The 13,572-nt window shown below is 44.5% G+C and overlaps 1 protein-coding gene across 2 annotated transcripts; it reads left to right on the forward strand.

Moving 5' to 3' along the window:
- The first annotated feature begins 7,535 nt into the window (after nt 1-7,535).
- On the forward strand, nt 7,536-13,184 carry LOC123103237 (phosphoinositide phospholipase C 6). 2 transcript variants are annotated; one of them, XM_044524761.1, is made up of 9 exons: nt 7,536-8,236; nt 8,999-9,195; nt 10,117-10,252; nt 10,328-10,564; nt 10,654-10,877; nt 11,425-11,542; nt 12,150-12,302; nt 12,403-12,489; nt 12,655-13,184. In XM_044524761.1, exons 1-9 carry the CDS (start codon nt 7,910-7,912, stop codon nt 12,946-12,948), a joined length of 1,773 nt encoding a protein of 590 aa, XP_044380696.1. In that variant the 5' UTR covers nt 7,536-7,909; the 3' UTR covers nt 12,949-13,184. The 2 variants fall into 2 exon arrangements, with proteins under 2 accessions (XP_044380696.1, XP_044380697.1); XM_044524762.1 differs by lacking the exon at nt 7,536-8,236 and adding an exon at nt 8,801-8,819.
- The last annotated feature ends 388 nt before the right edge of the window (nt 13,185-13,572 follow it).

Genomic DNA, 13,572 nt, shown 5'->3' on the forward strand with positions numbered 1-13,572 from the left:
TGCGGCATGCTAACATGATTCGGACAGACTTAAGCATCACTACGGGTGAGAAGGTTCCATCGTAGTCAACTCCTTGAACTTGTCGAAAACCTTTCGCAACAAGTCGAGCTTTGTAGACAGTAACATTACCATCAACGTCAGTCTTCTTCTTGAAAATCCATTTATTTTCTATGGCTTGTCGATCATGGGCAAGTCAACCAAAATCCACACTTTGTTCTCATACATGGATCCCATCTCGGATTTCATGGTCTCAAGCCATTTCGCAGAATCTGGGCTCATCATCGCTTCCTCATAGTTTGTAGGTTCGTCATGGTCTAGTAACATGACTTCCAGAATAGGATTACCGTACCACTCTGGTGCGGAACGTACTCTAGTTGACCTACGAGGTTCGGTAGTAACTTGATCTGAAGTTTCATTATCATCATCATTAGCTTCCTCACTAATTGGTGTAGGCATCACGTGAACAGTTTTCTGTGATGAACTACTTTCCAATTCAAGAGAAGGTACAATTACCTCATCAAGTTCTACTTTTCTCCCACTCACTTCTTTCAAGAGAAACTCCTTCTCTAGAAAGGATCCATTCTTAGCAACAAATATCTTGCCTTCGGAACTATGATAGAAGGTTTACCCAATAGTTTCTTTTGGGTATCCTATGAAGATGCACTTCTCCGATTTGGGTTCGAGCTTATCAGGCTGAAGTTTTTCACATAAGTATCGCAACCCCAAACTTTAAGAAATAACAGCTTAGGTTTCTTGCCAAACCATAGTTCATACGGTGTCGTCTCAAAGGATTTAGATGGTGCCCATTTAATGTGAATGCAGTTGTCTCTAATGCATAACCCCAAAACGATAGTGGTAAATCGGTACGAGACATCATAGATCGCACCATATCTATAAAGTACGGTTATGGTGTTCGGACACACCATTACTCTGTGGTGTTCCAGGTGGCGTGAGTTGTGAAACTATTCCACATTGTTTTAAATGAAGACCAAACTCGTAACTCAAATATTCGCCTCCGCGATCAGATCGTAGAAACTTTATTTTCTTGTTACGATGATTTTCCACTTCACTCTAAAATTCTTTAAACTTTTCAAATGTTTCAGACTTGTGTTTCATTAAGTGGATATACCCATATCTGCTCAGATCATCTGTGAAGGTCAGAAAATAAGGATACCCGCCGCGAGCCTCAACACTCATCAGACCGCATACATCGGTATGTATTATTTCCAATAAGTCAGTGGCTCGCTCCATTGTTCCGGAGAACGGAGTTTTAGTCATCCTGCCGATGAGGCATGGTTCACAAGAAAAAAATGATTCATAATCAAGTGATTGCAAAAGTCCATTCGCATGGAGTTTCTTCATGCGCTTTACACCAATATGACCTAAACAGCAGTGCCACAAATATCTTGCACTATCATCATCAACTTTGCATATTTTGGCATCAATATTATGAATATGTGTATCACCACGATCAAGATTCAACAAAAATAGACCACTCATCAAGGGTGCATGACCATAAAAGATATTACTCGTATAAATAGAACAACCATTATTCTCTGATTTAAATGAATAACCTTCTCGCGCCAAACAAGATCTAGATATAATGTTCATGCTCAATGATGCCACCAAATAACAATTATTGAGGTCTAAAACTAATCCCAAAGGTAGATGTAGAGGTAGCATGCCGACGGCGATCAGATCGACCTTGGAACCATTTCCGACGCGCATCGTCACCTCGTCCTTAGCCAATCGTCGTTTAATCCGTAGCCCCTGTTGGGGAACGTAGCATGCAATTTCAAAAAAATTCCTACGAACACGCAAGATCTATCTAGGAGATGTATAGCAACATGAGGGGGAGAGTGTGTCCACGTACCCTCGTAGACCGAAAGCGAAAGCATTAGTTTAACACAGTTCATGTAGTTGAACATCTTCTTGATTCAACCCATCAAGTACCGAACGTACGTCACCTCCGAGTTATGCACACGTTCAGCTCGATGACGTCCCTCGAACTCTTGATCCAACAAAGTGTCGAGGGAGAGTTTCGTCAGCACGACGGGGCGGTGACGGTGATGGTGAAGTGATCCGCGCAGGGCTTCGCCTAAGCACTACGACAATATGACCGGAGGAGTAAACGGTGGAGGAGGCGCCGCGCACGGCTTGGAACAATTGTGTGTCTAGGAGGCGCCCCCCTCCCACGTATATAAAGAAGGGAGGGGAGAGGAGGCCGGCCAAGGCGCCCCCCCCAAGGGGAGGAGTCCTACTAGGACTCCAAGTCCAATTCAGACCCCCCTTCCTTTTACCGAAGAGGGAAAGGGGAAGGAGAAGGAGAAGGAAAGGGGGGCGCCGCCCCCTTCCCCACTCCAATCTAGACCCCTTCCAAGTGGGGGCACACCAGCCCCTTGTGGGCTGGTGTGCCTCCCTCCCAAGGCCCATGTGGCCCATTACTTCCCCCGGGGGGTTCCGGTAACACCCCGGTACTCCGATAACTACCCGAAACACTCTGAAACCATTCCGGTGTCTGAATACTATCGTACAATATATCATTCTTTACCTCTCGACCATTTTGAGACTCCTCGTCATGTCTGTGATCTCATCCAGGACTCCGAACAATCTTCGGTCACCAAAACACATAACTCATAATACAAATCGTCATCGAACGTTAAGCGTGCGGACCCTACGGGTTCGAGAACTATGTAGACATGACCGAGACACATCTCCGATCAATAACCAACAACGGAACATGGATGCTCATATTGGTTCCTACATATTCTATGAAGATCTTTATCGGTCAAACCGCAATGTCAACATACGTCATTCCCTTTGTCGTCGTTATGTTACTTGCCCGAGATTCGATCGTCGGTATTTTCATACCTAGTTCAATCTCGTTACCGGCAAGTCTCCTTACTCGTTCTGTAATGCATCATCTCATAACTAACTCATTAGTCACATTGCTTGCAAGGCTTATCATGATGTGCATACCGAGAGGGCCCAGAGATACCTCTCCGATACTCGGAGTGACAAATCCTGACTCGATCTATGCCAACCGAACAAACACCTTCGGAGGTACCTGTAGAGTATCTTTATGATCATCCAGTTACGTTGTGACATTTGATAGCACACAAGACATTCCTCTGGTATTCGGGAGTTGCATAATCTCATAGTCAAAGGAATATGTATAAGTCATGAAGAAAGCAATAGCAATAAAACTTAACGATCATAATGCTAAGCTAACGGATGGGTCTTGTCCATCACATCATTCTCCTAATGATGTGATCTCGTTCATCAAATGACAACACATGACTATGGTTAGGAAACTTAACCATCTTTGATTAACGAGCTAGTCTAGTAGAGGCATACTAGGGACACTTTGTTTTGTCTATGTATTCACACATGTATCAAGTTTCCGCTTAATACAATTCTAGCATGAATAATAAACATTTACCATGATATAAGGAAATATAAATAACAACTTTATTATTGCCTCTAGGCATATTTCCTTCAGTCAGTTGGCCTCGACATAAGCATCATCTTGGATGGACTCCAGGATGGCTTATTGCTCCGCCATCTTCGTCACTTGTGTGACCGCGAACTCCGCCATGGCGTCCTCTATGCCTAAGCCCGCAACCGGCGCCAGATCGTCCCCCAGCTCCTCTGCCTCGTCCTTCTCTGGATCCGCCACCTCCTTCGAAACCGACTGTTGCTCCGGCTCCTCCTCCTTTGGCTCCAGCGAGTCCGAAGGCAGACCGACTGCAGGTGGCGCGCCTCGCCCAGATCTCCTCCGCAATCTGGAACCGGCGCTCCGGTGTGAGCATAGCATACGTCGTCTTCTTTTACGGGCCATGGAGAAGTCAGACGGCTTGGGAAGAGCGGCGAAGTGGGAGAGAGGTGGATTGGCTCGGGATGGCGGTGCGAGAGGGAGGAGGTGGATGTGGCTAGGGTTGGGGAACGCTGACCGACTTAAATATCTGGATTTGGCCTCAGGTGGTGAGCCGAGGCGGCGCCACGCGACGTTCACACCCCCACTGGAGGAGACGTCCGTCAGACAGTTGGGTTTCCGAGCGATTCTGTGTGGGACCCCACCATCGGTCCGACGTGGCGGGCGCGTCTGGGTCTCCCCATATTGCCCCATATTTTGGCCGAATATGAGGGGTGTCGGTCAGCCCGGGCATTTGAGACCCGTTTGAGCCGCCCGTCTGGGTCTGTTTTATTTTTTGACCGGCCATTGACTGGGTCGTCCGTCCAGGCGTTTGAGGGGGGTTTGGGGTGTCCGGCTGTAGATCTCTAAGATCAGATTTTTCATATGAATTTAGAGGATTAGAATCCGTAGAATTTTTGCTTCTGTGCATTTTTTATTTTTAAGATTGGATGTCAAATAGTTTTTGTACACGTGCGCGCACAGTTTTTATAATGTACTGGACCAATTCTCTTTAATTTGTGTGTGTGTGATGCAATCGAATAAGTTGTATTCTCTTTGTTCATTTTTGTAAGACGTTTTAGACATTTAAGGAAGTAACATAAACTCAGTTATGTAGGGATCATACCAATGTAATTATTTCTTTTTTTTTTTGCGGGAAATGTAACCCTAATCATTCGATGGATGAGGATGTCCTGAAGTGAGCGTGCGAGAGAATATGTGTTTGCGGTAATGAACACGAGCTACATATCAATGTTTGGGATTCCAATGTTTGGTAGCCAGGGACACAGGCAGACAAGACAGAGAGAAGGACAGCCATCGAACCGCATGCAGGCCAGCCAGCCAGCCCGGTCGCGCGGCTTCGTGGAGCAGCAATCAGCAATCATACGGGACGTACACACTACCTTTTGAGATTGATTGAGATACGATGAGCAACACTTTTAGCCGTGTGTGTACACAAGCATGCAAAATAAATCACCATAGCATACTCCACATATATGTGCCAGCCAGCCAGCCTACCTAGACACGGTTCTGGCTTAACTCCAGTTGGCATTGGCATTGGCCAAGGAGGTTTTATTCCGAGTGGAGCGGAGCGGAGTGGGGTGGAGTGGAGTACAACTGCACGACGGTTCACGGCTCGGAAGCAACGGGTTCACCAACGGCTGCCAAGTTCACGCACGGTTCACAAGCAACCAAGCACATTTTGATTCCATCGCTTGTATATAGTATAGAAAGAACATCGGTTTAGCAAGAAAAACAAATCGTTGCCTCAAAATAAGTACTCTACTCAGATGCGTTTGTTGCATCTAATCTGCCGATTAAAGTAGTATACCAGAGAGGTGGCCGTATTAAAAGTGTCACATGCTATGCGTCTCATTGGCGGATCCAGTCAATAAATGATGCATGCATGCATCACCCCATCCAACTCACTCTTTGGTTGCTTCTATCAAACCAAACCAAACCAGCTGCTAAAAAAAAACCAAAGAAAAGAAAAAAGGAAATGCCCAAAGTCTTTGCTTGATCCAGCAAGGCCTTGGTAACGTTAATTAACACTACGTATTGTTTATGTTTTTTACATGACTTGCCTTCACGTCTTCTTTCTTCCTTTCTTTCACTCTACTACCAAATACTAATAGCTGTCTGTTTGAACCACCTCCTGAGTCCTCACCCACTCAATTCACTTGTTTGTCTAATCGTGCAAGTCTTCTCGGTCATTGTTTTTCTATACTTCGCCTGCTTCTAGTCGTACAAGTTTGCTTTGCAAATCACCCTCTAACTTGCCAGTATTTACATCGTCTTATGTCTTATCGACACCTCTTCTTTTTTCTTCTCTTGACCATATAACTTCTCAAGACGTTGAATTTCTACCAGGTAGCGATGCTAGCCTTCGACGAGATCAAGCATAGAGAGAGGGTGTTTTGTGTTGACGTGCCCATTGTAAGTGTGGGCTAAGACCGGGTCAGAATTTCTATCAGGGTTGGCCATGTTCCCTTCAAAACGCGTGCATCTCTGTAAATATGGGGTTTTCACCTCTTTCTTCTTTACGAAAAGGCAGTGTTCCTCGGGGAAAAGAAAAGACGTTGAATTTAATCCCGTGATTTTGGTATCTAAAGCTAGGAACTTGCCTGCATAGGACGTGTCCAGATTCCTCAAGGAAAGGCAGCCAGAGGAGACAACACGTTTGGTCTTAATGAAATAAGCTTAAAATTGCATAAGATACCGACCATGCAAAGGGGACCTAATTAAACCATCACCCTGGTGGCGCACTAACACAGCTGCAAAGCATTTTTCATGCGGAATAACTAGTAACCCAACTAAAAGTGGCAACCTAAGCTACCTAGCTCTAGCTTAGATTGTGGGTGTGCGAATATTGGATTAGTTCTTTTCATATCTAACCAAAGCTTTACTCTTCATCTCTCCGGATATATATGAACAAGTGAAAATAAATAAATAGATGCTCAGTTTTGTCGAGAATTCATGGGGGAAAAAAATCCTAAACAATTTTAATTCACCCTTGCCCAATCCTAGCCGACCAAAGCAAAATACACTAATTTTTTGGGAGAGTAGGAATTTTATGAACACATTGGAGATATATTGTGGTTTCCACATCACTAGGCCAACACCCAAATCTGAATGCACGAATGTGAACATATAAATGTGTCATGCGGTATGAGAATCCCACACGAGTGAAAACCATGTATATGAAGAGCGATGAAGTCGCTGACGAGGCATGGAAGATAAAAAAAAGAAATGTGTTGGACCTTCCGAGGGAAAAATAACAAGGCTTGATTGAGCTAATCTATGTAATAAGTACTTCATATCTTACTGAGATAAATTCTTAAGTCGCCCGTAACTTTTTCTTTTTTGCACAAGTCCATAATTCTTTTAATATAAATCATTTAGTCTAGGCAGGAACCTACACTTTCCTACATGAATATTATGTTTTTTTTTGCATTCTCGGTGAGATAATTGACTCCTTGCAACGTATTCAAAAGTTAACGGTAGTATATTTGGAGTCCAATTTAAATCCTACTAAATAATTGGCTAGTCATATATTTGCACTCTAATTAAATCCCTTCTAAAAACTTGGCTACTCAATAATTTGATTAAATTTTTGCTTGTGAATGAGTTAGCTACTCATCAAACAGTATCACCGTGCCAAAAAAAATTACAACCATCCAAACAAACAGCAATGACCAACTTTTTTGGGTATGGCGAGTTTTGGCCAGCATCCAAACACCTAAGTTTCGATTGTATTCTGAAAAATAAGCTGTACTAGGGCTGCGACAATTAATTTAGATCAGAATGAGTAGTAGATGTATTCCGAAAAATAAGCTGTACTAGAGCTGCGACAATTAATTTAGATCAGAGTGAGTAGTACTCACGCCGTCCGGAAATACTTGTCATCAAAACGGATAAAAGAATCTATCTAAACGTATTTTAGTTTTAGATACATCTTTTTTCGAATAGAGGGAGTAGATGGGTAAGGTAAGTCGGCACCAGATAAATTGTATGGAAGAAAGTGAGGGGCGTAGGCGAAAACATGACCCCGCCTTTTTGAAACTGCGTGGCGTCGCCTGGCATCTCGCTTCCCTTCTTCTCCCCCCGCTTCCATTTCCACTGTGACTCTCGCCATCAGGACAGGAGCCAGCCAGTCAGTCGGTCGCCCCCTCCCCTCCCCTGTGCCCTGCCCGTAAAAACAATCCTCTCGTCTCCTTCTCCCACACGCGCCCCACGCGTACGCGGACGAGGAAGCGGAGCGCACGCGGAGGCGACGAGCGAATGGCGGCGACCCCCACCCGCCATTAGAAGCCCAGTCCAAGTCCCAGTCCAGTCCAGGCAAAGCGCAAAGCGAGGGGCGGCCGGCAGGGGGCATCTCATTCTCCTCGTGCATCCTCTCCCTCTCTCTAGCCTCTAGTCTCTAGTAGCCCGGCAGGCCTGGTCCCGGCGGGAGGAGAAGATTCGGGCCATCTCCGTCGGGCGCACGAGAAGGGAATGGGCAGCTACGCCTACCGCTACTGCATGTGCTTCACCCGCAAGTTCCGATCCCCGGACGCGCACCCCCCGCCCGACGTCCGCGCGGCGCACGCCGCCGCCGGGGCCGCGCACGGCGACGACGGCCTCCGGCGCTTCCTCGCCGACGTGCAGCGCGAGGACCCCGCCGACGCCGACCGCGTCCTCGCCGCGCTCTCCGCCGGCGGCGGCGCCGCCGGCGGGATCGCCCGCTTCGTCGGCCGCTCCCCCGCCGCCGCGCTGCCCACGCTCGACGACTTCTTCGGCTTCCTCTTCTCACCGGACCTCAACCCGCCCATCTCCAACAAGGTTCGTTCGTTCGTCCGTCCGTCCGTCTGTTGCTTGATTCATTGCTGCTGCGGCTACGAGGAAACAGATTGCACGATCTAGTTGCGGTAAATTGCGGCCGATTTTGGCTGGCTTCGGCCTTCCATCTGCTGCCCTGTCTCGCCGTGCAATGCTAGCGGCGGTCAACGAGATTAATTCAACTCGCCCCTCGTTGGGATGTGAATGTGATCGTGATGCAAGGTGAATGGGCGATGTTGACTCCACATCCGCAGTGGGTGGGTTGACCATCGCTTTCCCATACCACTCGACCGAAAAGGGGGGCTATTTCTAGGTAGTGGAAAACCACCTCCTGCCACAGGAGAGGCCTGGTTTCGCTTCGTCCCCCGCACAACCAGCAAGATTGCTCCATCGTTTCGGGATTGTTCTTGTCGTCTCTTACCCCAAGCAGAAAACTCCAGCAATCGTTTTTTTAGATTTTTTTTGTTTCATTTCCTTACCTTGTGCAATGTTCTGATCTGGCCCTGCATTTCGTACGATCATTTTGCTTCAATTGTCCTCGCCCACAAGTTGGACCTGAAGGCTCACAGAAATAGATTTTGTTCTAGTACGTACTACTTATGTTATGGTCTAGCCTATTGCAAAAAATGTTTCCAAAAACAAATAAATAGCCTGTTGTACAGAATGTGCGCCTGCTGGCTGCTGCTGCTCATTTGTGCCTGCTTTTATTTTTCTGTTGCTCTTACCATACATTACGTCCCATTCTTATTTTAATTCTCTTCCCAGGTTCACCAGGACATGTCGGCCCCGATTTCTCATTACTATGTATTCACCGGTCACAATTCTTACCTCACCGGAAACCAGCTCAACAGTGACTCCAGTGACGTTCCAATCATAGCAGCATTGCAAAATGGCGTGCGAGTGATTGAACTCGACATGTGGCCAAACTCCGCAAAGAACTGTGTTGACATTCTGCATGGAGGGTATGCATTCTGCTTCCTCAACCCATAGATTTTATAAATACTTGCTGTATTTACATTGCAGCACGACACTCCATTATGGTAATTTTGGCGACAGAACAATTATTTTATATCATGATTTCCTTTTTAACAAAAAAATTAATCTGAGCTTAGCTTAGCTCTGTTTCTGGAGTGAATAAATCACACTAGTGAGTACCCTACCGAGAAAGGTCAAATACTACATGGTCCTGATCAGTGTTCAGAGGCACCCTGGTAGATGGTCCTGCTGTACTGCACAGCATTGATTACATCTTCACCTACGAGCCTGTGAGTGTATTTGTTATTCTTAGTGTTTAACAGTGTACATGTTCCACCCTTTCAGGGTACTAGAACTAACAGGGTTGTTGCAATATTAAATAAAAATACTCTGCCAGTGAATCTTTTTTGGTACTGCATGGGTAAGATAGAATGTGAGATTACATGCTAGTACATGTTTTCCCATGGTACCAAAACAAAAACAAAAATGTGCTTAATCTTGAACAGTGACATATTTCAGGATATTTGGAACTGGTAGAGTTATGACATGATGTAAATTTTGGTTTCGCTAAATTTCAGTCACTTGTGAATTTCTTTGTTCTCAGTCGATGCCGAGGACCATCGATTGGAAGTTGTGATCCATCCAATATTTCTTTTTTTAACTCTGAGATTAAACACTACAATCTTTTGTACTAGATGAACAAATTATTACAACAAGGTGAATATTTTTTTAGATCTATATGGATATATTTGTAAAATTAACTGAGAATAAGTTATAACCTGTTTATTAGCTTCTGAATTCTATCTTTTATTTTCTGCTGGTTAAGTCATAATCCGTTTCTTGAATTTGCAATCATCCTAATTTTTTCACTATGTTCCCTAAGTCTTCTTTTTCGTGTCATTTGAAAGGACATTGACTGCACCAGTAGAAATCATGAGATGTTTAAAGTCCATTAAAGAATACGCTTTCTGCGCTTCGACATATCCTCTTGTAATTACTCTTGAAGATCACCTCACAGCAGATCTCCAAGCCAAAGTAGCCGGGGTAAAGTTTACTTTATATATCTTTTCCTGCATGTATTTTGTTTAAATCCTCAGTTCTGACTCTAATTTATCTTAGATGATCACGGAAACATTTGGAGACCTCCTTTACATCCCTAGTTCAGACACACTAAATGAGTTCCCTTCTCCAGAAGCTCTAATGAGAAGGATAATCATCTCAACTAAACCACCACAAGAATACAGGGAGTTTCTTAAAGCTCAGGGTGATCAGAAAAACAGTGGCAATGCAGATAAATTAGCAGAGGAAGGAAACTTGAGAAGAATAGATTCAAATGCTGATGATTCTGATGGCAAGGTCTGCAATTTTGTCTGCCTTTTGGAGGCATGCACCCGTTAAAAATAAAAGGTTATTATGTACAGAAATTTATTTGTTGCCATAAACAGGATGAACCAGATGACGAAGATGACGAAGAATCTGAGGAAGAGGATCCTAAATTTCAGCCGGATACTGCCTGTGAGTATAGGAAACTAATAACAATCCATGCTGGCAAACCAAAAGGCCGTATGAGGGATGCGCTTAAGGTCGACCCTGACAAAGTCAGACGTCTTTCTTTGAGCGAGACACAGTTAGCTAAAGCAACAGCTTCTCATGGTGCTGATATCATAAGGTAATTGGAATATACAATAGTTGATTATAGGAAGCTCAGTGCAGAAGAACTTTAGAATTTTTGGGCCGAACAACTGAAATACGACAGGTGTAGTTGGGTTTATGAACCCATATATGTCCAATTATTTTTATTATTGTTATAGTCTTTAGTTTTTAATGCGACAAATGAACTGGTGGCAACAAAAATGCAATGCTAGACTATGACTTGGAAAGATATTACATGAACAGTCATGCTGCTACTCTTACACCATATCATGAATCAAAATGTGCCTAAATCACTGGGGTACTAATGGTAGCAACTGTTACATTCTCACAGTTTAATTTGGTCATACCATACTAATCTCAAGGGGATTTATTGTGAAATACCCTGGTTAATATTTGGAAATGATTGATGTTCCTAGTTGTGGCATTTCAATCAATGTATCTGTGTGCAAACATTACTGTGTCAATTTATTGTTACCTTTTGTTACTCAATATACTTTTCACAAGGGAAGCTGATACACTGCTGGACCATGAACATTTTGAAAACTAATTTAGCTTTGATTCAGGTTTACTCAGAGGAATATATTAAGGATTTATCCGAAGGGTACAAGGATTAATTCTTCTAACTATGATCCAATGAAGGCCTGGACTCATGGTGCGCAGATGGTTGCATTTAACATGCAGGTTGGATTACAATTTCTTACTGTCATGACTCATAAATCATTGTTCGCTCATTTTTGCTTATATTTATTCCTCACATAGTTTAAGTTTGAGCATCTCGCGCATTTGGAGATAACATTTGGTGACCTGTCAAATATAATAATCTGGATCAACAATGACTTGAGAGAATGAGTACGGAGTTCTGACCAACTGTTGTAATACTACGTCTTTGCCAAACCTCACCTACTCTTGTTTCCCACCGATCCTCGGCAACCAACTATTATAAAAGAATGGAAGCACAATATGTTGTTGGACCTATAAACCCTATTATTTTTGCAATAACACCATTCAGACCTCTTTGATCTAAATTTTTAAATGTTTTTCGATTTTTCACAAATCTATCTTTGTTCACATAGCAAGGCAGCAGAACAACTTTACAAAAGCGGTCTGTAACACTTGAAAAGAGTATTATACAGATCGACTTAGTGTTGAAGGTGAAGTTAAGCTGTTTGGACACACTCTGAATCTGAATTGCTGCAATTGCATCAGTAATTGTCATGGACTTGTAATAGTTAATGACACTTAACCATTCAGCTTTCTTCCTTGTTTTGATTGGCCTTTGAAATTTCAGGGGCATGACAAATCGCTAAGATTAATGCAAGGATTTTTCAGAGCCAACGGTGGCTGCGGATACGTGAAAAAGCCTGACTTCTTGCTAAAGACAGGCCCAAATGGTGAAGTGTTTGATCCCAAAGCGAGCCTGCCGGTGAAGAAAACTCTCAAGGTCCTCCCACATATACGAATTTCTGAAAACTGAGAATCAGCCTTATATAGAGAGCACAGAAGCTGCAGCCTAACTAACACATGTTGTAATGCCTGAGCAGGTCAAAGTATATATGGGGGACGGGTGGCGCATGGACTTCAGTAAGACTCATTTCGACGCCTTCTCCCCACCCGATTTCTACGCCAGGGTACGTATCTCATCTCGTCGTGCTTACCCAGCTGGACTGGCAATGTTGAAAATGTGGTTATGATATGAATGAGACACGTATTACCATGCAAAAAAAATGTTGAAAATGTGGTTGTTCAAAAAAATTGTTGTGTTGAGAATGTGGGTGGCAATGTTTTACGAACAGGTGGGGATCGCGGGGGTGCGGGCGGACTGCGTGATGAAGAAGACCCGGACGATCGAGGACCAGTGGGTGCCGGTGTGGGACGAAGAGTTCACGTTCCCGCTGACGGTGCCGGAGCTGGCCCTGCTGCGGGTGGAGGTCCAGGAGTACGACATGTCGGAGAAACACGACTTCGGCGGGCAGACGTGCCTGCCGGTGATGGAGCTGAAGCAGGGCATCCGCGCCGTGCCCCTCCATGACCGCAAGGGCAACAGGTACAAGTCCGTCAGGCTCCTCATGCGCTTCGAGCTCGTCTAGCCAAACGGTCGGCATTGTGGAGGTCATATTATGTGGTGGTAGGAGTAGTCATATTGTCGGAATGATGATAATAATAATGGTAATGTTCTTTGTGTAGTAGCAAGTCAGGGAGTTGTGTTAAAATTATCTGCTGTGCTAGTTACTGCTGCAGCGGGGAGGAAAAGTGCAGTGCAGTATATACTGGGGTGGGGCGAGTAAGATTTTTGTGACAGGAATAAATGTTTCATTTTGGAGCTGCTGATGAACTCTAGCTAGTCTCTCTGGCATGGTTTTGGTTTGGTTTGGTTTGGGAGAAGTTGGGCCGTTGGGGTGGCCGATCTCGGATGTGACACGTGGGATCGTCAGTCTTATCCATTTTTGCTGGTAGAACCAAGGGCGGGGCCCGCTGAACAGGAGGAGCTGTTGGATCTTGGTTATCCTTTTCCTTTCCATCCATTGGTGGTATGGGAAAAGCCATGTGCATATTGCTGCAAAATCCTCCTCAAGATCGAACAAGATCACTACTTGTGTGCACTTCCATGCGACCCCTAAACAAAAATGCTACTCCCTCCGTACAGAAATATAATTAGGTTTGCTAAAACACATCTGAACGTGCTCTAAGTATTTGCGTATCTAAGCCATACA

Source organism: Triticum aestivum, chromosome 5A (assembly GCF_018294505.1).
Source record: "Triticum aestivum cultivar Chinese Spring chromosome 5A, IWGSC CS RefSeq v2.1, whole genome shotgun sequence".
Lineage (NCBI taxonomy): Eukaryota > Viridiplantae > Streptophyta > Magnoliopsida > Poales > Poaceae > Triticum > Triticum aestivum.

Bases quoted from the DNA above. Each gene is read 5' to 3' on its own strand.
- LOC123103237 (XM_044524761.1), top strand. From the start codon at position 7,910: ATGGGCAGCTACGCCTACCGCTACTGCATGTGCTTCACCCGCAAGTTC. The intron at 8,237-8,998 runs GTTCGTTCGTTC...TTCTCTTCCCAG, and splicing joins ACCCGCCCATCTCCAACAAG to GTTCACCAGGACATGTCGGC. The intron at 10,253-10,327 runs GTAAAGTTTACT...AATTTATCTTAG, and splicing joins TCCAAGCCAAAGTAGCCGGG to ATGATCACGGAAACATTTGG.